The 24,276-nt window shown below is 52.8% G+C and overlaps 1 protein-coding gene across 1 annotated transcript in view; it reads left to right on the forward strand.

The window, feature by feature from the left end:
* The first annotated feature begins 991 nt into the window (after positions 1-991).
* Positions 992-24,276, forward strand: part of WNT3 (Wnt family member 3) — a 54,444-nt gene continuing 31,159 nt past the window's right edge. The window contains exon 1 of the mRNA XM_055257828.2: positions 992-1,198. Coding sequence (XP_055113803.1) covers positions 1,119-1,198 — 80 coding nt within the window. The 5' untranslated portion in view covers positions 992-1,118. The remainder of the gene's footprint in view (positions 1,199-24,276) is intronic.

Raw genomic sequence — 24,276 nt, forward strand, 5'->3', positions numbered from 1 at the left:
CACAGGGCAAGGGCCTTTACGCCAAACCCCAGGCTGGAGCTCCCTATCAGTAGAACCGGGGCCTCAGGCGGGACAGTCGGGCAGTGAGGGGCGCTCCGGAGGGCAGCAAGGTCCTCCAAGGACCTGGGCCGCCCTCGGCCAGAGCTGCGCGTTTCACCGGTCCCTGATGGTCCAACCGAGAATCCCAATGAGGCTGTGGGTCACGCCTCCGACCCGGGCCGGAGGTCGGGCCTGAACCCCTCAAGGAGGAGAAAGTGACCCGACTCCGAGAGCAGGAAATGCGACTGGCCGCTGGTGTCAGTTGCAGGAAATGCAAAGGCAGCGGGAGGTCCCGATATCGATCTGATCCCTGACAAAAGACTCAAATGACACTCGGCTCCGTCCCCCGGCGCCGCCCGCAGCCAGACCTTCGAGCCTCCGCGGACTTTTCCGCACGTTCCTCGGACACCCGGGAAGTGACCTCCCGCGGCCAGGACGAGAGGCCGGAGAGCGGGCGGACTCGGGAGGCTGGAAGCTGGGAGGGGGTGCGTTCCCCCACCCTCTGATCCTGACCTGCCCGAGCGGGGCTTCTGGAAACATCCCTGTGCTTTCTACCCTCGATTCCTCGCGGGCCCACGTCCCAACGGGTCACGGTCCCCGCCAGCAAAGGAGCCACCCGTTCATGCCCACGCCAAGCCCTCTCCACGCGAACGCCCGGGTCAAAGCCCCAGCGCCCTAACCCTGGCCAGCGGGGGGCCGTGGCGGTAGCAGAGGGTCCGGCCCACCGCGTCCCCCCGAAGCCCCGCGGCGTCCGGGGCGCGGGCTTTGCCCAAGTTTGCTGGGCGATGCCCTTCCCGGAGCCCGAGTTGTGGGCCGGGCGGGAGGGGCGCGTGATTGACAGGCTGAACTACAGACTCATCTCTTACCTTAGGCCGCGGGCGCTGATTGGCTGCTCGCTGACATCCTCAAACCCGGCTGCTCCGCGCTGGGCTCGGGAGGGGGGCGGCTGCGGGTGGAGGTGCGCTTCTGACAAGCCCGAAAGTCATTTCCAATCTCAAGTGGACTTTGTTCCAACTATTGGGGGCGTCGCTCCCCCTCTTCATGGTCGCGGGCAAACTTCCTCCTCGGCGCCGCTTCTAATGGAGCCCCACCTGCTCGGGCTGCTCCTCGGCCTCCTGCTCGGTGGCACCAGGGTCCTCGCTGGCTACCCAATTTGGTGGTAAGACTCGCCTCTTGTCTGCCTGCGGCCCGGTTTCTCCGCTGCGTCCGGGGAAGGTGGGGGCGCCGGCTGGGGGTGGGCCGCTGCGGGGCTGGGGCTCCTCTCCTCGCCTCCCTCCAGCTCCCCACCCGCCCACCCCTCCTGGATTTTCTGCTGGTGTCGCCTTCAGAATCCAACTCCTGGCTCCTCTGATAATCACCATTTTCCCTGCTCCCTGCTGCAGGGGCTGGAGGACTTTTCCCATCTCAGAAGGTTTCTTATTCTTAGATCCTAACCCTCTGCCCGTCCCAATCCAGAGGTCCCCTAAGAGCCCCCATTTGCTTGCAGTTGGGTTTCTGGAAATCCAGCACTGTCCCTGGGGCCCAGCCACTCCTCTTCTCCATTTTAGGGTCTTCATGGGCAAAACCATCCTGTTCCTTCACTGCCACCCCACCTCTGCCGGCGCCTCCATCAAGAGATTCCCCACAATAACCCCCCTTTGCCTTCCTATTTCAGACCCCAAAGGCTTCAGGGCTCCTCCCAGGGCAGGGGAGTGGGTGGGGGGATTTCATCAGATTCTCCCCACCGCTCTAGATTCATCTTGAGCCTCTGAAGTGAATATGGTATTTGCTGATCCAGGATGCCATTGAATTCGGATTTTATTCATTTCTTGCTTGTCCACCCTGGCAAAAGGGGGTCGTTCCTTGAAAATGTGTTGTCTGGGAGGGGTAGGCTTGTTGTTCTTTGACCAAAAATCCAATTCTCCATGTCACATTTGTTCCTTTTGGAAAACCGAGGACCGAGGAGAAAGGGAGAGGGAAGGGAGAATTCCGTCCCTGAGAAATGCGGATACAAAAGACATTTTAGTAAATAAGGCTGGGAAGCCGGGAGCAGTGCTTGGGGGGCTGCGCGTGTCTGGGGGGCCTGGGTGAGGAATAAACATCCCTTTGGGAGCCCCAGCTCCAGGAGTCCCCTTGTTTTCCGAGCGGCCCCATTGCCGCTCTCCCACCCTCCGCAGGTCCCAGGAGCCAGAGGGGAAGACACTGAAACCAGTTCTCTAAATTACACCCCGCCTCTCCCCAGTCTCCAGCCCCCTACATTCCGGAAAACTTTAATTAAAGAATCTTCCCCTTCTGGACGTAGGAGAGCCTCGGCCTGGGGGTGGGAGGTGAGGAGGAAGAATTTGGGATCTGTGAGTGAGAAGTGGGCTGTGGCCCCCGGGGTGAAAGTCAGAGAGAAGTGCCACCATGGTGCGGTACCGCCTGCAGGTCCCCAGACTCCCTGCCTTTCGCCAATCCAGAGCCCAGGGTAGGAGGAGCAGAGACAGCGAGACTTGGGGGCCACACCCCGAGTCTTCCAGTTGTTTGGGGATGGCAGCATTTGTGTCTGGGTGTTTGGGGCCCCTGGGAGAGAGGGTGGGGACATGGCCAAGGGTCTCTCTTTAGAGGGTGCTAGGAGTTGCTCCCAGGACAGCCAGCCAAGGGGAAGTCTTTCTTCTGCCCAACCCACACTTTTCCGGGGGGCTGGGCTAACCTGAGGCTTTCAGCACATAAAGAAGTCGATGGGGTGGCCAGGGCAGCCAGGGACTTCAGGAAGAAGGTTCGGCCAGTCTAGGGAAAGGCTGCTGCCAACACCAGTCAAGCCTCACCTGGCCATTCCTGACCCTCTTCCCATTCCCGGGCCAAGACCATGCCGTTTTTTGCCTTGCCTTCGCAGAGACTCTGGTGGGTTGGGGGAGGGTGGGAAGGAAAGGTTTGGCGGCCCATAGGTGGCAGGGACTGAGGAAGAGCGACCAGTCTCTCCGGCCCTATGAACTAGAAGAGGGCACTCTTCCAGTTGGTGGAGATTCTGGTGTGAAATGGTATCTTGGGGACCATCTAGATAGGGATTGCCCAATAGGAAGAAACGCTGGGGAAACCTGGAAGGTCAAGACATTGGCCCTAACATAATGCTAGACACATGGCTTGTTTGGGAATTTGGTAGGGGACAGGAATGCTGCTTTGTCTAAGCCGAGGAGAGAGGTGTGTGTGTGTGTGTGTGTGTGTGTGTGTTCTGGGTCTATGACCCTAAGAGGTGTTTTCTATACACCAGCGTGTCTCTATGTGCAAAAGTGTTTGTGCCTGCAACTGGGCTACTGTGGATATGAAATCATGTGGGTGTGTTGGGGAATCCATGGCCCATGACAGGTTGTGCTGTGTCTCTGCACACAAGTGTTAGCAAGTGGCTGATGCTGTGATGTGTGTATGTACGTGTGTAAAAGACAGAGAGAAGTCTAGAAGTATCTTTGCCCGTGTAAAGGTCAGAGCCTGTGTCTGCTTGTGACGCTGGGCTTGACTGTGTTCATGACTGGGCAAGTGAGAGTGTGTGTCTGTGTGTGTGTGTGTGTGTGTGTGTGTGTGTGTGGACGTGCACGCGCATGCCTTCATGACAGTGTGGGGAAAGCCCCACAGATGTCTTTGTGCGTGAATATCAGTGCTCACGGCCATGGCCTGATTGTGCTTGTAAGGAGGAGAGTGAGCCTCAAGTCCATAGCTGTGTGAGGGCTATGTCTGAGTCTGCCTGTGATCCTGTCCCCAGGTGCTGGGCCTGGGGCTGTGTGGCTGTGAATATGTTTGCAGACATCTACCTGTGGGTATGAATGACACCTGAGCTTGGGTGTTTGGTGGGCAGCCATGGGCCTGGAAGGAAGGTCCAACAGGAAGCAAAAGTCTCACAAGGTGGCTGCAGGGGGCACAGCTGGCCAGGGATGGCACGCTAGAGAGGCAGGGGCAGAGGCTTCCTTGACACCAGCTTGTCCTGTCTGTCCAGGCACTAGAGTCACTGGCCCTTCTCTCTGAGGTTGTTTTTCTTTGGTCTTGGAGCTGGGGTGGAGGGTGAGTCACCCTCTCAGGGTTAGGGCTGGGGCTGTAGGGTAGATGGGCCTCTGATTCCTGATCCCATTTCTGCCCCCACTCCTCAGCCCAGCCCCCACCCACCCCCGCCGCTGGGCAGTCAGATTCCAGTACTTTGAGCATCTAAGCCCATCTTGGCCTGCCCTCTTTGGCCCACCCAGCTCACTCATTCCCCAGGAAGGATTTACAGGGGAAGTCACGTAGCTGGGATTTCTGTCCATGCGGACCCTCAAGCACGACACCCTGAGTCCGCACTGCTCAGACCCCAGTCCTGACAGAAGGTTGACCAGAAGGGACAGCTCTAAGGGGCCTCAGACTGACGCCCCTGGAAGGAAGAGATGTTCTCCAGGTAGTGACAGAACCGGGACAGGAAACAACAGCACTGATTTCTCGAATTCCCCTTGTCAGTCCCAGTTAGCTCCTGGTGGAGAAACTTGTCTGTCTTCTCCTTCTTGGGGGCGTTGGGGTTGGGGGGATGAACCTATGTTATTAGTTCCTAGCCCAGCACCTGCTACATTCCAGCGATGGATGTGCAGATGGAGGGGGCCTGCTGGGGATCAGGAGCTCAACCTGCTGCTGTGTGACTGAGGACCAGTGGCTACCCATCTGGGTCTGCTTCCTTACACTTCACCCAGGGGTCCCCAGCCTGCCCTGCCTCACAGCTTGGGTGAAAATGTTTTGCAGAGGACAAGGGCAGTGGGCTGGGAAACAGGACACCTGAGTTCTCGCCATCCCAGGACCCATCCTCCCACTTGAGCACCTGCCTAAGACCTACCTCAGTTTTCCCATCTGTCAGATGTCCTGCTGCCTCTCCCACCCACTCCCACCTCCACCCGCCTTTCAGAGGCTTGTGAACATGTTCAGTCAAACCCCGTGGGGGTCAGTGGGCTGGGCCCAGGGAGGCACCTGGAGACTGCGGGGGAGGAAGGCCCCAGGCCAGGTGTTAACACTTGTAACAGGCAGGAATTACAGCTCGCTGGGGCTGGGCTGGCTGGGGCTGGTGAGGAGCTGAGCTAGCTGGAGGCTGTTGATCCCACAGACAGACAGACAGACAGATGGGCAGATACCAGATCGGATGGCTAGGCTTTAACCGGGTGGTCTCCCTTCCAGGGCAGACCTTTCCCTGGGGGGGGATATGGCGGGGAAATTAGTCCAGGTCTCTTGGAAGTGAATTAACAGCCCTCCCGCTCACCCCACCCCCATTATGGGTGGGGCTTCAGAGTCCAGAGGGAGCAAAATTGGTGGCTGATCTGTTGGTATTCTTCCGATAGGATCACATTTTGCTTAAAAAGAAGAAAACAGGTCAAACCTTATAATAATACCAAGAGCCTGAGCTGAGTTATGTCCTTAGAAGAACCTGCTTTAATATGTATGGGGATGGCATGGGGGAAGGGGACGCTCTCAGGGAAAGTTCTAGACTCTCAGAGCATTTTATCAACAGCTCCGGGGCCAAGAGGTGAGCGATGGATGGAGTCTGAGTATCACCCCCACATCCACCCCAGGGATCCCGAGGGCTTGGGTCTGTGATGTCTGCCCTGCAATTAATCCTGGCCTGGTGGGAAGACCTTTGGCGAGGAGGTCAAAAGAGGCAGGAGCTGGACTTTGGTGCCAAGTCCTTTAGGAGGTACTTGCTGCAGCTTCACCAGTGGCAAACCCAGCCAGGCCCTACCAGGGCCCACACTCTGGCATCTGGATACATGCTCAGTCACTGACAAAGGTGGAGAAACTGAGGCAGACAGAGAGGGCTCTGGGTGGAAATCTCCAAAGAATGGACTCAGCCCAGCAAGCATCTCTCATCCTACTCACTACAGAACTTAACGCTAATAAACATTAATGGTACTTGGGCAGATGTAGATTTGGAAGAAGTCTCTCCTTGGTCTGGGCAGGAGACAAGGAGCCAGGGGATGGCACAGGAAAGGTGACTTATCACAGAGGAGGATGCAGCTAACAGACCCTTCCAGGGAAAAGGAAGTGGGAAAAAGGAAGATTTTTCTGGTCTCAGAATGTGATGAGCCAGGAGTTGAGCAGAACCTTTTCCAACTACCCTGATGTGAGCCACAGAAACCTTCTCCAGCTGCCAAGGAGGGCAAGACATCCTCCACCCCTCATTCCTAACTCAGGGAGGAGGTATGCCTAGCCCCACCCCCACCGCCCGCCAAAGGTTAGAGCCATCCTGATGTTGCATCTGTGCATCCATGTTATCTTGTATGCTGGAAAATGGTGAGAGTGGGGAGTTGGAGAGACCTATGTCTGAATTCCAAGTTTAATACCAATGGACCCTGTGACCTAGGATGAGTCCCTTCCCTTCTCTGGGCTTCATTCAAGTCCCTGCCTCCTTCTGGGCTTCATTTTCCTTAACCACATGGAGGGGTCCCTTCTGCCTCTCAGAGTCCCAGGGCTATGACAGGTTCTGGGCTCATTGCTGTGAAGCATGACACTCTACTGCACACATTCCGGGCCTGTATTAGACAGTCCACCCCTTTCTTTCTGTGGATCCATCTGACCTAAATCCCAAAGAGCTGGCTGCCCCACTCCTGCCAAGCCAACCTGCTTGCACTTCCAGACCTCGCCCCAAACACTCCCACTCTTCTGGAGCCAGGCCGTCTGCATTCACATCTGGCTTTTTCATGTACTACCTGGGTAACTAGGGCAAGTTAACCTCTACAAGCCTCAGTTTCCTCATCTGTAAAACAAGTGTAATGATTGCCTCTATTTCATAGGGTTTTGAAAATGATTGAGCGAGTACTTCTTAGAATGACACCTTGCGTACAGGAAGGATATCGATGTTAGCTATTTTCACCTCCTATCTGCAAGCTATTGGCTCACTGAAGCCTTGGAGCCCAACTTGCCTCTTCCAAGAAGCCCTCCCAGATTTGCCCCACCTGGCTCTGTTTTCCCCTTTCTTCTTTCTGCCTGTTTGCTCCACAGTGCTTTAGCTTTATTCTGAAGTTGAGGGTGCTAGGCCAGGCTAACCTCACTTCAGCTCTTCGCCTGCTCAGGAAGGGGAGGGCAGGATAGAGAAGGTTACTGGAGTGTCCCCTAATCCTTCCCCAACCCCCAGAGTCTGCCAGACTCTCGCTAGGACCTAGAGCCAGGGGGCTGGGCACAGGAGGGGTGGGGGAGGCAGGCTTCCCAGGGGGAGTGGCACCAGGGCCGCCCGGAGCAGCCTGAGCAGAAGTTGCTTCTCTAGGAGCTGAGAGATGATTCAGAAGGTGATTTATAGTCGGAAGGCAGAAAGCTTGGCTCCTGGCAGAAGCTGCTGCTTAATTACATTCTTGGGGCGGGGGTAGGGGGGTGGAGGTATGTGTGGGGAGGCAGCAGGGGCCAGACTTCTGCCTCCTCCCCGTCCAGGCCCTGTCCCTTTGGCTGTCCCGGCTCCAAGCAGGGTCCTTCTTTATCCTGCTGCCAGAGAGGGAATTCCCTGCTCTCAGTGAGAGGCTAGGCCAGGAGTGCAGGAATAGCTTCTGGGAGTGGAGAAGGTGGGAAAAGAGGGAGGAGGCCAGATCCCATCTCCTGGGACTTCTCCAAGGGAGACTGGATGGCGACGGGCTGGAAAACAGGCCTTCTGGGAAGGAGCACTGGGTCTCCTCCCTGCTTCTGGGCAGGGGAATAGCTAAGGCACCTGGGCAGAGTTGAGTTGTTGTTTTTTTTTTTTTTTGAGACAGTCTTGCCCTGTCGCCCAGGCTGGAGTGCAGTGGCACAATCTTGGCTCACTGCAACTTCTGCCCCCCTAGTTCAAGCAATTCTCCTGCCTCAGCCTCCCCAGTAGCTGGGATTACAGGTGCGCGCCACGATGCCTGGCTAATATTTGTATTTTTTAGTAGAGACAGGGGTTTCACCATGTTGGCCAGGCTGGTCTCGAACTCCTGACCTCAGGTAATCCACCCACCTCGGCCTCCCAAAGTGCTGGGATTACAGGCATGAGCCACCACACCCGGCCAGAGTTTCTAGAATCTTCTGAGTGGCAACTCCACGCTCTCCTTCAGGCACCCTGTCCTGCTGCTGCCTGGGAGGGCCTGCCTGCAGGTTTGCTCCCTTTCTGTTGCTCGGGTCTCAGTGGGCCACAGGGGCTGGAGAGAAGGTCCTGTGCTCAGAGGCTGAAACCCGGTTCTTCAGCGTTAGGCAGCCTGTCTGTTGTGAGCACAGCGGCTACCCCAGGTACACAACGGTTCTACCAGCAGGCACGGCCCCATACCCTCATGTCAAACTAATATCTCAGAGAGTCACCCCAATGCCACTGGGTGCAGCTACAATCACTTCGGCGCCATTGACAGGATTCTGTTTCCACACCAGCTGAGTTGACTTCAGCATTTCCCATATTAACACTGACCCATGCAGCAACCCGCCTGATGACACCTAAGGCCGCTTAGTTCCCTGCATCGCAGCCGTGAATCCCAAATCCCTCACCGCTAGCTCTTCAGGCTGGAAAGGTGTAGGGCGGGCAGGGGTAGGGTTGCTGAAGCCAGTGGTGTCGATTTATCTGTTTGCAGCCTGGCTTGTACAGCCGGGAGGAGTTGGCAGGGGTCAGGATGGGGACACTAGACAGCTCTCTGGTTCCCCCTGAGGCGGGCCTTCTCAAACTGGCCTCATTATGTGTGTGGAGTGAATTCCAGAAATGTCAGGCACACCCATACATCTAGGGAATGAAGGAGATGCCGGAGCGGGCTCTGGGGCGAGAGGGGCCAGTGTGAGGAGGTGGGCGGCTTCCGGGCAGGGAGTTAGGGCACCTGAGACCTGGCTCTGCCACCATCTTGATATGAGACAACCTCCTTAACTGTTCTGAGTCTCAGTAACCAGGAGAGTTGGATAAGCTGCTGGCCAAGCACTTCCAGCTTCGAGATTGCAGTCATGGAGGCTGTGTTCCGCGTTCGGGTCACCCAGCTCTTTGGACCATCTGTGCCTGGTGGAGGGGGTGGTCACTGAAAGCTGGTCTCAGGGAAGGGTGGGGGGTACAGAGCCCTAAACTCTATACACAAAGAGCTGTGAGACGGTGGATCAGTCTCTTCCCCCTCTCAGTTTTCTCATCTGCAAATTGAATGATGATAATAACACAACCACCTGCCCTGCCTGCTTGCAGGGCCGTGAAGAGCTTCAGGTGGAATAATCTTTGTGGGCGTGTCCCGTGACCAGTTGGCCTCAGACCTGAGGCCTCTGTGCCCTCTCCCGGGGGCTCTCCAATGAGCATCAGGACCACTACAGGAAGGAGCTGAGGACTCCTTCCTGAGGACACTTGGGAAGTGTCAGGTTCTTTCCAGAGAAGTTAACTATCATTGTGAGTCCCAGAAAAGGGGAATAAGAAGGCTGGGCGTGGTGGCTCATGCCTGTAATCCCAGCACTTTGGGAGGCTGAGGGGGGTGGATCACCTGAGGTCAGGAGTTTGAGGCCTGCGTGGCCAACATGGTGAAACCCAGTCTCTACTAAAAATACAAAAAATTAGCTGGGCGTGGTGGTGGGCGCCTGTAATCCCAGCTACTCGGGAGGCTGAAGCAGGAGAATTGCTTGAACCTGGGAGGTGGAGGTTGCAGTGAGCCAAGATCGCACCACTGCACTCCAGCCTGGGCAACGAGATCGAGACTCTGTCTCAAAAAAAAAAAAAAAAAAAAGAAAAGAGAAGAGGAATAAGAGCTAGTTCCTGCTCAGACAGTGCTAAGAATGGACCTAAGAGCCCCCCTGAGCCTCTCAGCTTGAGGAGTTGATATTTCCAGCAGAGGAAGAAGTGGGGCTGGACAGGGGAGTCCTCAGCTCCTTCCTGTAGGGGTCCTGATGCTCATTGGAGAGGCCCTGGGAGAGGGCACAAAGGCCTCAGGTCTGAGGCCAACTGGTCACAGGGCATGCCCAGGTTCACAGCTCAGGGCATGGGGCTTGGTTATCCTCCTGGCCTAATGCAAAAAGCACCGGCCAGACCCAGAGTGAGATTTCCAACCAGGGACACATGGGAAGATGTAGGTGGAGGTGAGGGTGGCGAGGGCAAAGGGCCGCCAGCTGGAAGGGGCTCTGCTGAGGCCTGTAGTCGTCAGGGGATCCTAATGGCCCGGGTAAGGCCTAGCAAACTAGGAGACGGGCACAAGCCATTCCCTCCAGCTCAGCTGGAAAAACTGGGAGGACTGAGTGTGTGTACGTGTGTGTGTGTGGGAGGGGGATGGGAGCAACAGGACCAAGCACCCAGGTCTGTCTGGAAGACCTTTCTGGGAAACCTGCCCCTGGGCACAGAGTCCCACTTATCTGCCAGAGCCAGCTGGGCCAGCAAGGAAAACCAATCTCGCAGGGCCCATTAGGAATGCAAATAGGGCTTGTGCTGTGAGTGAGCAGCATCCCGCCTCCTCTCCAGCTCTCACCAATCATCTTCACAAGGTGGATTGCTGAGGGTGCCACTCCCCTGCTCTAAAACCTCCCATGGCTCCCTCTTCCTATGTGGTACTGAGGCTCCCCATGATTTCGCTTCTGTCCACCTGCACAGTTGTACCTTTCACAACCCCCTCGATCCCCGCAGCATCCATCCCACTTCAACTGGAATACTCACCTCTTTGCTTGTTCATTGAAATACTTCCACCTCCTCTCTCCAACTTTAAAAGGCAGCCCAAGCCGGGGCCTGTTGACCAGGGCTCAGTCTGCTCTGTGCTGCTCAGCTCGGACCCCACTGGGCTCAGTTCCTGTAGCTAACAGCCCTGAACTATGGAGGGTCCTTAGAGGGTCTCCTAAGGTGGATGGGCCCCTCGACCTGAGCAGGCTGCTGTCCCAGGAGTGGAGATGAGCCTTTTCTCCACAGTGTCAATTCCCCTGGGTTTCTTTTTCTTTTTTTTTTTTTTAATCCCAGTTCCATTTGTAAACGTTTCCTATTTGTGTACTATTTCCCCCTCCATGTTCACCAGCTCACGCGATGCTTAAGTGTCTAAGTCGTTAATTTGAAGATTGCAATTGGCGGAAGTTGTTTATCTAGGAACAGGTTAATATGTTTGTTGACCATGTGCTATGTGCTGGTCCCCATACAGACATCATGATTTATCTGAATCTAATTCTTGCCAGTTTACAGATAGGGAGTCCCACAGTGCAGCCTGGGCATGGCGTGGGAAGCCCTGAGCCCACACCCTGTTGGACCTAAAGCCTTTTTCCTTCTACCACAATTCAGGCTCAGTTGTGGACTTACTGGGGTAAAAATTTGCTTGTTCATATTCTACTTTGTTCCCCAAAGGATGGTTTTGAGGCAAGTTTACACTTGACCTTCCACTCAAAGGCTGATGCTTTGGGCTTATAGATACTATTTGTGAACGTCTGGGAAGTCTCTTATTTGGGGATGTGTCCTCCTCACTGGCCACCTTTCCACAAGCCATCAGGCTGTCCTCAAGCTGGGATTGCACAGTTGCTGACAGAAGTGGCCATGTGAGGATTTTGTTGCCCCGGGATGGGTAAGGGGCGACCTTGATCAAATCACCGCCTCCCGGGCCTCAGTTTCCTCATCTGTGAAACAGAAAGGGTAGCGTAAATGACCTCTCAGATTCCTTCTAGCAATAAGCTCTTTCCTTCTACTTAGTCCTTTTTGCTGCTTTGCATCTGGTCTCCATCATATACGTGCCAGAAAGCAGTTGGGCAGAATCTTCTTTCTTGCCCTAGTCCAATTCTTGTGTTGGTATCTCTGAAACAGCCAGTTGTTCATTTCACTTTTACAATTCGACCTTCAGCTTTATTTCTCCCCAAGGAGCCGGCATGCTTTCTCCTTTCTGATAAAGCATGCTTCCCTTTATGTCCTGGCTATGAGAAAACTCAGAGGTCCACCTGAAGCCTCATCCTTACACCCGTGTGGACCTTGACCCTGATCCTGCTCTTTCGTTTTTATTTTGTTATTGAATCTGATGTGTTTTCTGTCATCAGCCTCTTGAGGGCAGGCATGTTGGAGTCTTTGTACCTGGCCTGGGCATAGTGGATCCTCAATAAAGACTTGTCTTTGGGATACACATTTGCTGTCAACCTCTTCAAATCCTTTCTGGAAAGAAGCAAGGCACATGCGAATTAAAAAGCAAAATAAACATTGCTCTGGGAGGGAGTTGGTCCTGACTGGATAGTTTTGAGTTATGAGAATTCCAGTCTGCTTCTGTTTCTTTTTTTTCTGTTTATTTATTTATTTAGAGATGGAGTTTTGCTCTTGTTGCCCAGGCTGGAGTGCAGTAGCATGATCTTGGCTCACTGCAACCTCCGCCTCCCGGGTTCAAGCAATTCTCCTGCCTCAGCCTCCCAAGTACCTGGGATTACAGGCATGCGCCACCATGCCCAGCTAATTTTGTATTGTCAGTAGAGATAGGGTTTCACCATGTTGGTCAGGCTGGTATCAAACTCCTGACCTCAAGTGATCCACCTGCCTCAGCCTCCTAAAGTGCTGAGATGACAGGTGTAAGCCACCAGGCCCGGCCTTCTTTCTGTTTCTTTACTGTCAGCTTTTCCCCAACTCTACAAAGTTCTTGTCTTCAGAGAAGTCGCCTTTTTTCTTTCTTCCATGATCTTCTCCACTCTAAATCTGAGGTGGGTTCCTAATCTTCCTCTAGGGACTGTCTCTCGTTCCTGGCCAATGACTGTGTCCACCCCTACCCCTGGCTCCCTCCACGACTGGTTCCTCCCACCCTCCCTTGCCTTGGAAGCCGACAGTGCTATTGCCACCATTCCACAGATGACAGAGTGCCCAGGTGGCACCCACCCTCTCTCCAACAGAGCTGCTCCCGTCCCCAGCAGCCATCGTGAGGGCCAAGCCCCACTCTGCAGATGGAGCCCCAAAGAGGGGCAGAGGGGAGCAGCCGGCCAAGGTTCTCCCCATTCACCCAGCAAGGTGTCCTCACAACTCTAACTGGCTCTCCCCTCCCCTCCGCTTCTGCCCTTGGGCAGCACATCTGCAGGTCACCCCACCCAGTCCCTGACTTCGGAGGAAAGAATGTCTAGCCTCCGGCTGGGTGATTCTCCATCTTAACTGAAGCTTCCATAGGGGATTCTGGAGACTTTCTCTGCTACCAGTAAGGATGTAGTCTGTGACCTCTCACTGTCCTGGAAGCTAAAGCAGCCTCAAGAAAGCAGCCTCTTCATCCCCATGTTACCTGTGAGAAAACTGAGGCTCAGCCGGGCGCAGTGGCTCACGCCTGTAATCCCAGCACTTTGGGGGACCAAGGTGGGCAGATCACCTGAGGTTGGGAGTTTGAGGCCAGCCTGACCAACGTGGAGAAAGCCCATCTATACTAAAAATACAAAATTAGCCGAGTGTGATAGCACGTGCCTGTAATCCCAGCTACTGGGGAGGCTGAGAAAGGAGAATCGCTTCAACCGAGGGCAGAAGTTGAGGTGAGCTGAGATCTGGCCATTGCACTCCAGCCTGGGCAATAAAAGCGAAACTCCGTCTCAAAAAAAAAAAAAAGGAAAAGAAAAAAGAAAAAAAGAAAACTGAGGCTCACAGGACCCAACCAGGAGCTGTAAGGAGCTCGGAAGCAAGTGGGCAGGCTCCAGTGGCAGCTAGTAATTCCTCGCTTATGATGTCCCAGGTATCACATACATTGAGGAAACAAAGCACACACATCAGCTCATCCTCCCGACAATCCCAGGAGGCAGAGACTCTAGTTATCCCCATTCTACAGATGAGAAACTGAGGCCCTGAGGCACCATTCCATTGCCCAAGGCTCCATGGTTGATAAACCCCAGAGCTCTAAACAAGAGACAAAGTGCCTGAAGCCAGGCCCTTCAGTGACACCACACCACACCACAGCCAGGAAGTTCCTCAGATCTGACTTCAGTCTTTCCTTAATCCGGGCCCAGGTTTTCTTCTTGGGGATGTGAATATCACTGTCAAGTTTCAGTTTGGTTTGGTTTGAGACAGGATCTTGCTCTGTTGCCCAGGCTGGAGTGCAGTGGTACAGTCACAGCCCACTGTAGCCTCAATCTCCTGGGGTCAAGCAATCCTCCTGCCTTAGCTTGCCAAATCGCTAAGACTACAGGCAAGCACCATATGTGGCTAATTTTTTTAATTTTAATTTTTATTTATGTTTGAGACAGAGTTTTCACTCTTGTCGCCCAGGCTGGAGTGCAATGGCAAGACCTTGGCTCACTGCAACCTCCACCTCCCCAGTTCAAGCGATTCTCCTGCCTCAGCCTCCCACGTAGCTGGGATTATAGGCACCCACCACCACACCTGGCTAATTTTTGTATTTTTAGTAGAGATGGGGTTTCACCATGTTGGCCAGGCTGGTCTCAAACTCCTGACCTCAGGTGACCCGCCCACCTCAACCTCCCAAAGTGCTGGGATTACAGGCGTGAGCCACCGTGCCCGGACTTTTTTCTTTTTTTTTGTAGAGATGGCATCTCCCTACATTACTCTTGCTTGAACTGGACTCAAACAATCCTCCTGCCTCAGCCTCCCAAAGTGCTGGGATTCCAGGGGTAGGGTTCCAGTTTGCACTTGAGGACCAGGGTTCGTCTCATCCCTGAATCTTCCTGTGTCCAGAGTTGGTTCCTTCCAGTGGGTTCGTGGTCTCGCTGACTTCAAGAATGAAGCCACAGACCTTTGCGGTGAGTGTTACAGCTCTTAAGGACCCCAAGAGTGAGCAACAGCAAGAGTTATTGTGAAGAGCAAAAGAACAAAGCTTCCATATCATGGAAAGAGACCCAAGGGGATTGGTGCTGCTGGCTTAGGGGTGGGGGTGGGGAGCAGGGGAGGCAGCTTTTATTCCCTTGTCCCCGCCCATGTCCTGCTGATTGGTCCATTTTACAGAGTCCTGATTGGTCCATTTTACAAACCTCTAGCTAGCTACAGAGCACTGACTGGTGCGTTCTTATAGAGCACTGATGGTGCATTTTACAAACCTCTTGTGAGACAGAAAAGTTCTCCAGGTCCCCAGTTGACCCAGGAAGTCCAGCTGGCTTCATCTCTCATTCCTCTCTAGAACAATTCCTCCCAGGCGACCCATCCCCTACTCACCTTTAACTACTTGTTCTTCCTCTTCTGATCTTTTACCGGCTTTTCTACAACTTCCTGCAAGTCCTATAGCCACAGAATTGCCTTTAAATCAGGGAAAGAGGAGGCCTGCCGCCAGCTCTCTGATTTAGAAGCTTCCCTCTGGTGTCTTACAGCGTTTCCCTTCCCCGTAGGGCAGGGAGTCTGGAATCCAGCATGCCTACCCTCAGGAGGCTTATGACGGAAAACACATCAGATTAAACAACAGAATAAAAACAGGCTAGTTGTGGTGGCTTGCGCCTGTAGTCCCAACACTTTGGAAGGCCGAGGCAGGCAGATCACTTGAGGTCAGGAGTTCGAACCAGCCTGGCCAACATGCTGAAACCCCGTCTCTACTAAAAATACAAAAATTAGCCAGGCATAGTGATGCATGCCTGTAATCCCAGCTACTCAGGAGGCTGAGGCAGAAGAATTGCTTGAACCCAAGAGGTGGAGGTTGCAGTGAGCCGAGATCACACCACTGCACTCCAGCCTGGGCAACAGAGTGAGACTCTGTCTCAAAAAAATAAAAATAAATAACAAAAACAGAAGAGCAGGATCAAGGTCAAGGAGAAGACAAATATGCAAGTCAAGGTCAATGCAAGGTGCAAGGATGGAGCTTGCCCTGAGTTTCCTCACAGCCAGGACATAAGGGAAAACACACTTTACCTGAAAGGAGAAGGCATGCTGGGTCCTCAGGGAGAAATGCCCACCTACAGCCTGTGCCCACCCTCTTCAGCTGCGCCATGAGAATTTAGGCTCCTGGGGTTTCTGGCCCAGACAGCCGTGAGCCTGCTTCCGGGCCCTGCGGGCCTCTGCCTGGGGCTTATTCTGCCAGGGCAGGCCACACTGCTGGTGGCGAAGGGCTGGTCAAGGGACATTCATTTGCAAGGGCTGTGGCTGGAGTTGAGGGTGTGGCTGGGGCGTCCAGTGTGGGATGCAGAAGGGATGGGCAGGCTGCAGGCCTGGGGCTAGATCTCCCACGTCACCATGGTCTAGCGTGAACTTTATGGGATAACCTAGCCCTCTAGGTGGCAAATAAGGTTTTTGCCAAGATAGGAGGATAGAATGATGGTTTAACATTTTTTTTTCTTTCTTGAGACATAGTCTTGCACTGTTGCCCAGGTTGGATTGCAGTGATGTGATCCTCTGCCTCCCAGGTTCAAGCGATTCTCCTCCCTGAGCCTCGCGAGTAGCTGGGATCATAGGTGTGCGCCGCCACACCTGGCTAAGTTTTGTATTTTTAGTAGAGACAAGATTTTGCCATGTTGGCAAGGCTGGTCTCAAACTCCTGAGCTCAGGTGATCTGCCTGCCTGGGCCTCCCAAAGTGCTGGGATTACAGGTGTGAGCCGCTACGCCTGGCCGAGTGATTAACTTTTTAATGAAAGTATAGGAAAAGACGTAAACTGTCTTTCCTCTGCTTTCACCCTGCAATAATCAGTACAGAAGACTTCTGTGACCAAATGCGTGCATACACCAAGCAAGCTGTCAATTCTGCGGCAGACATCAGCCAGCGTCCTCTAATCCAATTCAATTCTGATGCTCTCCACGTGGACATAGCATCTGATCCCATAGGTTGAGGTCTTAGTCCCCAGGACAGCCCCCCACTTCCAGTAGCAATCCCAAGCCCCAGGCTGCTTTACATGTGCTCCTGACTGACCTGCTATAAATCAGGGTTCCCACGACTTCCTCCTTGGGTTCCATTAATTTGCTAGAGTGGCTCGCAGAACACAGGAACACACGTTTACTGGTTTACTATAAAGGATATTACAAGGATACAGATGAAGAGGTGCATAGGGCAAGGTATGGGAGAAGCTGCACTGAGCTTCCATGCCCTTCCCAGGCACACCACCTTCCAGGAACCTCCACATGTTCAGCTATCCGGAAGCACTTGAACCCTGTCCTTTTGGGTTTGTATGGGGGCTTCATTCCATAGGTATCATTGATTAAACCATTGGCCACTAGTGATCAACTTAACCTTCAGCCCCCTCTCCCCCTCCCGAAGGATGGGGTTGGGGTTGGGGTTGGGAGCCCAACCCTCTAATCTTGGCTGGGCACGGTGGCTCACACCTGTAATCCCAGCACTTTGGGAGGCCAAGGCAGGTGGATCATCTGAGGTCAGGAGTTCGAGACCAGCCTGACCAACATGATGAAACCCCATCTCTACTAAAAATACAAAAAAATTAGCCGGGTGTGGTGGCAGGTGCCTGTAATCTCAGTTACTGGGGAGGCTGAGGCAGAAGAATCGCTTGAACCCAGGGGGCGGAGGTTGCAGCGAGCTGAGATCACAACACTGCACTCCAGCCAGGGAGACAGAGTCGAACTCCGTCAAAAAATAAATAAATAAATAAAAGAAAAGAAAGTCCAACCCTTTAATCCTGCCTGGGTATTTTGGGGTAATCAGCCCCAATCCTGAAGCTCCCTAGGGGCTGCCAGCTCTTCCGTCAGCTCATTAGCATACAAAAAGACATCACTTTGGAGTTTCTAAGGATTTTAGGAGTTGTACGCTGGGAAACTAGGTCGAAGACCAAATATATATTTTACAATATCACAAACATGCATACAGGCGAGCACACAACTTGTCAGTGTACAGCTTAATGAGCTGGATAGAATATCTTATGTTTAACAGTTTGTGAACCTGGCATGAAACTTTTCAATACTGGGCACATGGTGGATGAGGCTTCATTGAGTGGTCTCAATGCTGCAGCCAGGCCTTAGGGCTTGAGGGGGAAACAATTCCACTAGGGTCGAACTGGCACAGCATAGGGAAGAAGGCTTGCCTCGTCTAATGCGGCTGCATCATCTCCATCCCTCCCTTAGCAGATCCACAGTGGCACTGCCCTCCCTCACAGCTGTGGTCACTTACCTCCAAGTCCCTTTTTGTTAAACTTGGACCATGTTTTAGCCTTTCTCAGCCTCAAAGGATCTTCTTTTCTGATCAGTTTAGTCAGTCTTATTTTAATTTAATTTAATTTAATTCAATTTAATTTAATTTGTTTTTCAAGATGGAGTCTCGCTCTGTTGCCCAGACTGGAGTGCAATGGTGAAATCACGGCTCACTGCAGCCTCCGCCTCCCAGGTTCAAGCCATTCTTCTGCCCCAGCCTCCCGAGTTGCTGGGATGACAGGCACCTGCCACCATGCCCGGCTAATTTTTCTATTTTTAGTAGAGATGGGGTTTCACCATGTTGGCCAGGCTGGTCTCCAGCTCCTGACCTCAGGTGATGTGCCCACCTCGGCCTCCCAAAGTGCTGGGATTACAGGAGTGAGCCACCATGCCCGGCCACTTTGGTCATTTTTAAACGGTCTAATTAGGAGTGCAGCAGCAGCAGATATGACTGTGTTGTTGTACACTCCTCAGCCTGACCCCTGCCGCCCTGCACCCGCTCCTCTCCCAACCCCAACATGGGTAAGCACATGGGCCTGGGTACAGCAGTCCTGGACTCTAGATGGTTCTGCCTTTTTATCTGGGTGGACTTCACCTCTCTGAGCTTCGGTTTTCTCTCTGCAAAATGGGGATAATGAGGGCTATTGTGAGGATGAAAGGATATAACATATGTGAGACTAGCACAGTGAGTTTGCCACACATTTTGCTGACATTAATTTCATGTTACAGTCTGCATTGTTCTTGTGTGCACCTCACTTCTCCATGCCTCTGCGCTACCCCCTGCCTTCTCTTGAGATGACTACAAACTCCTGTTCGATCTTGAAATCATAGTTCAGCCATCACTTCCTCTGTGCAGCCTTCCCTCAGCACCGCGGTCCCAGCAAAGGCCCTTCTGAGCACATCTATTTCATGCACTAGACTGTAAGTCACCTGTGGGCAGGACCAGATCTCTATCATCTTTCAACCCACACCACCAAACATAGCACAGGGCACACAGTGGATCCTCAAAGACAGGTTGTGGGATGAAAGGACACTGTCAAGAGTCACCTGCTGGTCCCAGACTCTTGTCTCCCTGCTCCAGCTGGATTCTCATTGCCTCTGTGATGCTCTGCCAGGAAGACCAGCTGGTATTTGTTGTGCATTTTCCTGTATTCTCAGATACCTCTTCATGTGCATCTGTCTTGTCTTCCCAGTGTAAGAGTCAGCCCCTGAGGGCAGGGATTCTGCTCTGTAGGCCTCTGCATCACTAGCGAGCCTCACACATCATCCTGAGTGTTGCAGGAGCACAGTTAGGAATTCTGTTATCAGGCCAGGCATGGTGGCTCACATCTGTAATCCCAGCACTTTGGGAGGCCGAGGTGGGTGGATCACCTGAGGTCAGGAGTTCGAGACCAGCCTGGCCAACATGGTGAAATCCCGTCTCTACTAAAAATACAAAAATTAGCTGGGTGTGGTGGTGGGCATCTGTAATCCCAGCTACTCGGGAGGCTAAGGCAGGAGAATCACTTGAACCCGGGAGGCGGAGGTTGCAGTGAGCTGAGATCACGCCACTGCACTCCAGCCTGGGCGACACAGTGAGACTCCATCTCCAATAAATAAATAAATAGGAATTCTGTTAACACTTGGCCCAGGAATCAGACTCCTTCCCAAGCAGGCTGCAGTCCAGGCTCAGCTGGTCCCCACTCTCTGGGACAGCACTCCCCTCGCTCTGTCACCTCCCAGGAAGTCCGGCTCTAGGCATCTAACCTTGGTGTGGGGAGGCAACATAGTACTCCAGAAAGAGGGTAGGCTCTGTGACAGAACCACCTGTGGTGCAAATCCCAGATGTCCACTTCATAGCTCTAGAACTTTGCTTTGGGTGGTTGCTTAAAAATCTGAGTCTCAGTCTCTTCCTCTGTATAATGGGAATAAAAAATATGATCTCAAGGTAGTTGTGAGGTTGAAATGAAATAATAGACAGAAACTGGCCAGGCACAGTGGCTCACCCCTGTAATCCCTACATTTTAGGAGGCCAAGGCGGATAGATCATTTGAGGTCAGGAGTTCGAGACCAGCCTGGCCAACGTGGTGAAACTCTGTCTCTACTAAAAATACAAAAATTAGCCAGGCATGGTGGCGCACACCTGCAATCCCGGCTACTCAGGAGGCTGAGGTGGGAGAATCTCTTGAACCTGGGAGGCAGAGGTTGCAGTTAGCTGAGATGACGCCACTGCACTCCAGCCTGGGCAACAGAGTGAGACTCTATCTCGAAAAAAAAAAAAGTAGAAATAATAGAAACTGAGTCGAAGGTGAGTAACTAAAGATGTTCTACAGGTCATCTAATGTAGTAGGGTTATAAAAATATTCCCTCCCAGGCCAGGCTTCTTTAGAGCAAAAAGATCTGAATTCCTTCCAAAACAGAAAAGGCTGGCTTCAGGGAATCCCACACACTTCATGTTGGTTTGTCCCAACCAATAAGCCTATCTGAAGAAAGAAGCGGATGGGGAGGCATGTGACAGAAGTCTGTGACTTGGTGGACAAAAGGCAACGCAGACTCTGGCATGACCTTGCGTTCTGGTATCCTGTTCGGCCAGAATACTCACAAAGGCCTCCAGTTATCAGGAAGGGAAGGGTGAATTAAATGTGGTTAGCTATCAGGGGTTTTTTTTTTTTGAGACAGAGCCTTGCTCTGTCACCAGGCTGGAGTGCAGTGGTGTGATCTCGGCTCACTGCAACCTCCGCCTCACAGGCTCAAGCGATTCTCCTGCCTCAGCCTCCTAAGTAGCTGGGACTACAGGCGCGCACCACCATGCCCGGCCAATTTTTTGTATTTTTAGTAGAGACGGCGTTTCCCCATGTTAGCCAGGATGGTCTCGATCTCCTGACCTCGTGATCCACACGCCTCGGCCTCCCAAAGTGCTGGGATTACAGGCGTGAGCCACTGCGCCCAGCCTATCAGGGATTTTTATGGGGGTTCCAAGGAGTGGTCTGTGTAGGTTTAATATCACCGTAGTTAATGGCTGAGGCACTGGCTGTGTAAGCCCCGCTAAGCACAGTGAGTGAGTGTGGCTGGAAGTGCTGGAGGCCTGGGTGGGATGCAGGCTGATCCAGGGCTGGCAGTCACTGTGTGCATCCAACCTTTAGGCGAGAGAGGGCTGCTAAACTCTGAGAAGGAATTCAGGGTGAAGAAGGGCTGATGTGCCAATGGTATGGCTGGCACAAGCCTAAGCAGATACCAGCTGTTCTGCAAGCTGATCAAAAATATTTTTATTACATAATACTTGACATATACAAGAGAGCCATCATATATATTAGATATGATAACAGAATGAAAACCTGAGCCTCACCATATCCCTGAAGGACCAGAACATGACTAGGCCATTGTGTCTATCTGTGGGTCCTCCTCAGCCCATTCCCCATCTCCCTCTAGATGTGACCACATCCTGAATTTTACATATTTATTCCATTACTTAAAAATACTGGTTTTTGGCTGGGCATAGTGGCTCATGCCTGTGATCCCAGCACTTTGGGAGGCCGAGGCGGGAGGATCACCTGAGGTCAGGGGTTCGAGACCAGCCTGGCCAACGTGGTGAAACCCCATCTCTACTAAAAATACAAAAATTGGCTGGGTGTGGTAGCACACGCCTGTGGTCCCAGCTACTCGGGAGGCTGAGGCAGGAGAATCGCTCGAATCCAGGAGGCAGACATTGCAGAGAGCCGGGATCACGCCACTGCACTCCAGCCTGGGCGACAGAGCAAGACCCCGTCTCAAACAAACAAACAAAAAACTGGTTTTCCCAGGTAATAATGCCTAAATGAAATGTTTTATTTCGCACATTTTTAGCATTATAAAAATGGTGTTATACTGCATGTGGCCCTCTGTGTTGAGCTCTTCTCTCTCTGCATTGTGTTTCTAAGTTTCAAACTGTTCCTGGATCTTGCTGTAGTTCTCACATGCTCACAGTTGCATAATAGTCCATCTTTAGAATATACAGTTTATCTATTTTGTCTCCTGGCCATGGATGTGCGTCTCGCTGTGCACAGCAGGGAAAGGTGTTCATGGAGGTACCTGCCTAGGTGTGGAACTTTGGGTTGCAGGGTGTGTGAATGTTGAGCTTTACAAGATGATGCCAAACTGTTTTCCAAAGAGGTTGTGCCCATCCGTGCTCTCATCTTTGAGATTGTTTTTCCCATGGCCCATGGCCCAAGGCCCTCCTTCCTGCCCGAGGCAAGCCCACTCCTGAGGACTCCACTGCCTTGGGCCTTCACCATCTTTCTCTCAGGAACCTGTTCCCTACTGGAAAACTCTCCTTTCCTTTACCTCCTCCACTTGGCCCTGAACTTCCCAGGATTTTTCAAAACCCAGCCTGGAGCTGCCATCTTCCTGGGAGTCCTCCCAGCCTCACTTCCACTCTCTCCCAGCTTTTTGGAACAGCTTTTCCAGACAGCTTTTGGGCCAGAGTAGGACATCGCACAGTGTGTTTCTTATAACATCAGCCCCACATAATCCTGTTGAGAAAGGCTTCTGGAGTCAAATAAACTTAGGAATCGCCACAGGCAACTTGGAGCCTCTTGGTGTTTACTGTTCTCATTTGAATATTGGCAGCTCATTAGCATAGTCGCAGCACAGAGAGGCCCTGCCAGTGTGACCCGTTTTTATTTGTTTAACTTGTTTTCCAAAAATATTTAACCTCGGAGCCCTTTTCCCCCAACAAATAACAATGATTACCCATTTGGAAAATGGGATCGAGAAGATTCTCCTGCCTATTTCAGTCAGTTTGGTTTTGTGGTCTTATTTTCCTCGGTAACCAAGCTGACAGTCCTCTGACTTCTGTTGTAATCATCCCATGTAAACTAGTTCAGTCCAGACCACCCTTTCTGGAGGGCTTGAGTTGAAGGAATGAATGAATGCACTCAGGAATGAATGAATGAAGCAGTCAGCCAATAAGTCAGCCATCCAGCTGAGCCCCCTCTCCTGTGCAGCAGTCAGGAACCAGGGACTGATCAGGCACCGCTCATCTTGCACCAGGGGACACCCGGGCTGTCTGGCTGGTGAATCATTCTCCCGTCTTAGGTCCCCCGTAGTTGCATTTTTAGAATCTGTCACCCAGTGAGGCTGGGAGCCCCTGCGGGGCAGGAACCAAGTTGCGCTTGCCTCTCTGTGTGCCCCGAGTGGGACATACAGATGGGATCTCTCATCCAATTCCTTCTGAGAGGGACAGGAGAATATTGTGGTTAAGTCTTCAGCCTCTGGAGCCAGAGCAGACGTGTCCCTAATTACCTGGGTAATGTGGGCCAATCTCTGTCTCAGTTTCCCCCCTGAGATGGGGTGATGATAACATACCTTCCTTACGGAATTATTATGGGGTTAATATGCGGCAAGCACACAAACAGTGCCTGGCATAGAGGATGTCACTGGTCTTTATTAGCACTATGACAATGGCAACGAACATTTATTGTGCAGCTACTATGTGCCAGGGATTGTGATAAGAGCTTTATCTACATCATTTCAATTATTCTTCCCCACAGCCTCTTTGAAGTGGGTGATGTTTTTCTCATTAGGAAGTTGAGTCCTCCTAAGGAGACGTGGTAATGGGTGGTAGCAAAAAGATCAGGATTCGGGTCAGCCAGATCACAAAGCCCTGGCCTGCAGGCGTGGAGGGTGCCACCTACCACCTGCGGATGCGACAGCTCCTCTGTTTCTTTTTACCGATAATTACCCTGCCGACAACCTGATCAGTTCTTTTTTTTTTTAATCTTCTATTCATCTCAACAAAATGGAAATCCATGGTACTGCAGGGTTGGAATTTAACACGTGTGCGCACGTGTGTGTGCGCGTGCATGCATGTGTGTGTGTGAGAGAGAGAGGGAGAGACAGAGACAGCGAGAGACAGAGAGCAAAGGGTGCACAAGTGAAGGAGAGGTAGTTATCTGAGAGGCCTGGGGGTTACCAGCACCTTCATGATAGACCCAGGAAGACAAAGACCCCTGGGTGGGGCTGGCTTTGAGACTGCACAGCGGCAGAATCACTTGTGAGTCAGCAGTGCCGCAGAACAGCAGGGCGCTCCTAGAACTGGGCTTGGTGTCCTCACCCGCTGCCCCTTGCACAGGGCCCTGTGTGCCAGGAAATGTTTGCAGGCTGGACACCCGTGGTTGCTTTTAACCAGGCAAGTGAGCTGGGTTAGAGGTAGCCACATGTTCCTGAGGGCTCGCAGCTTCGGATCTGAGAGGGTTAGACAGGGCATAGGGGCTGAGGGTCACTGGAGGAGAATTTGCTGTCGTCCCTTTGCCCAGGGGCCGGCTGGTCTTCTTAGACCCCAGAGGCCGGCTCCTTTGTTCTTCTCCACCTCGGAGGGGAGCCCCAGAAGTCACAGGGTCAGTGTCTG

Source organism: Symphalangus syndactylus, chromosome 20 (genome assembly GCF_028878055.3).
Source record: "Symphalangus syndactylus isolate Jambi chromosome 20, NHGRI_mSymSyn1-v2.1_pri, whole genome shotgun sequence".
NCBI classification, from domain to species: Eukaryota; Metazoa; Chordata; class Mammalia; order Primates; family Hylobatidae; genus Symphalangus; species Symphalangus syndactylus.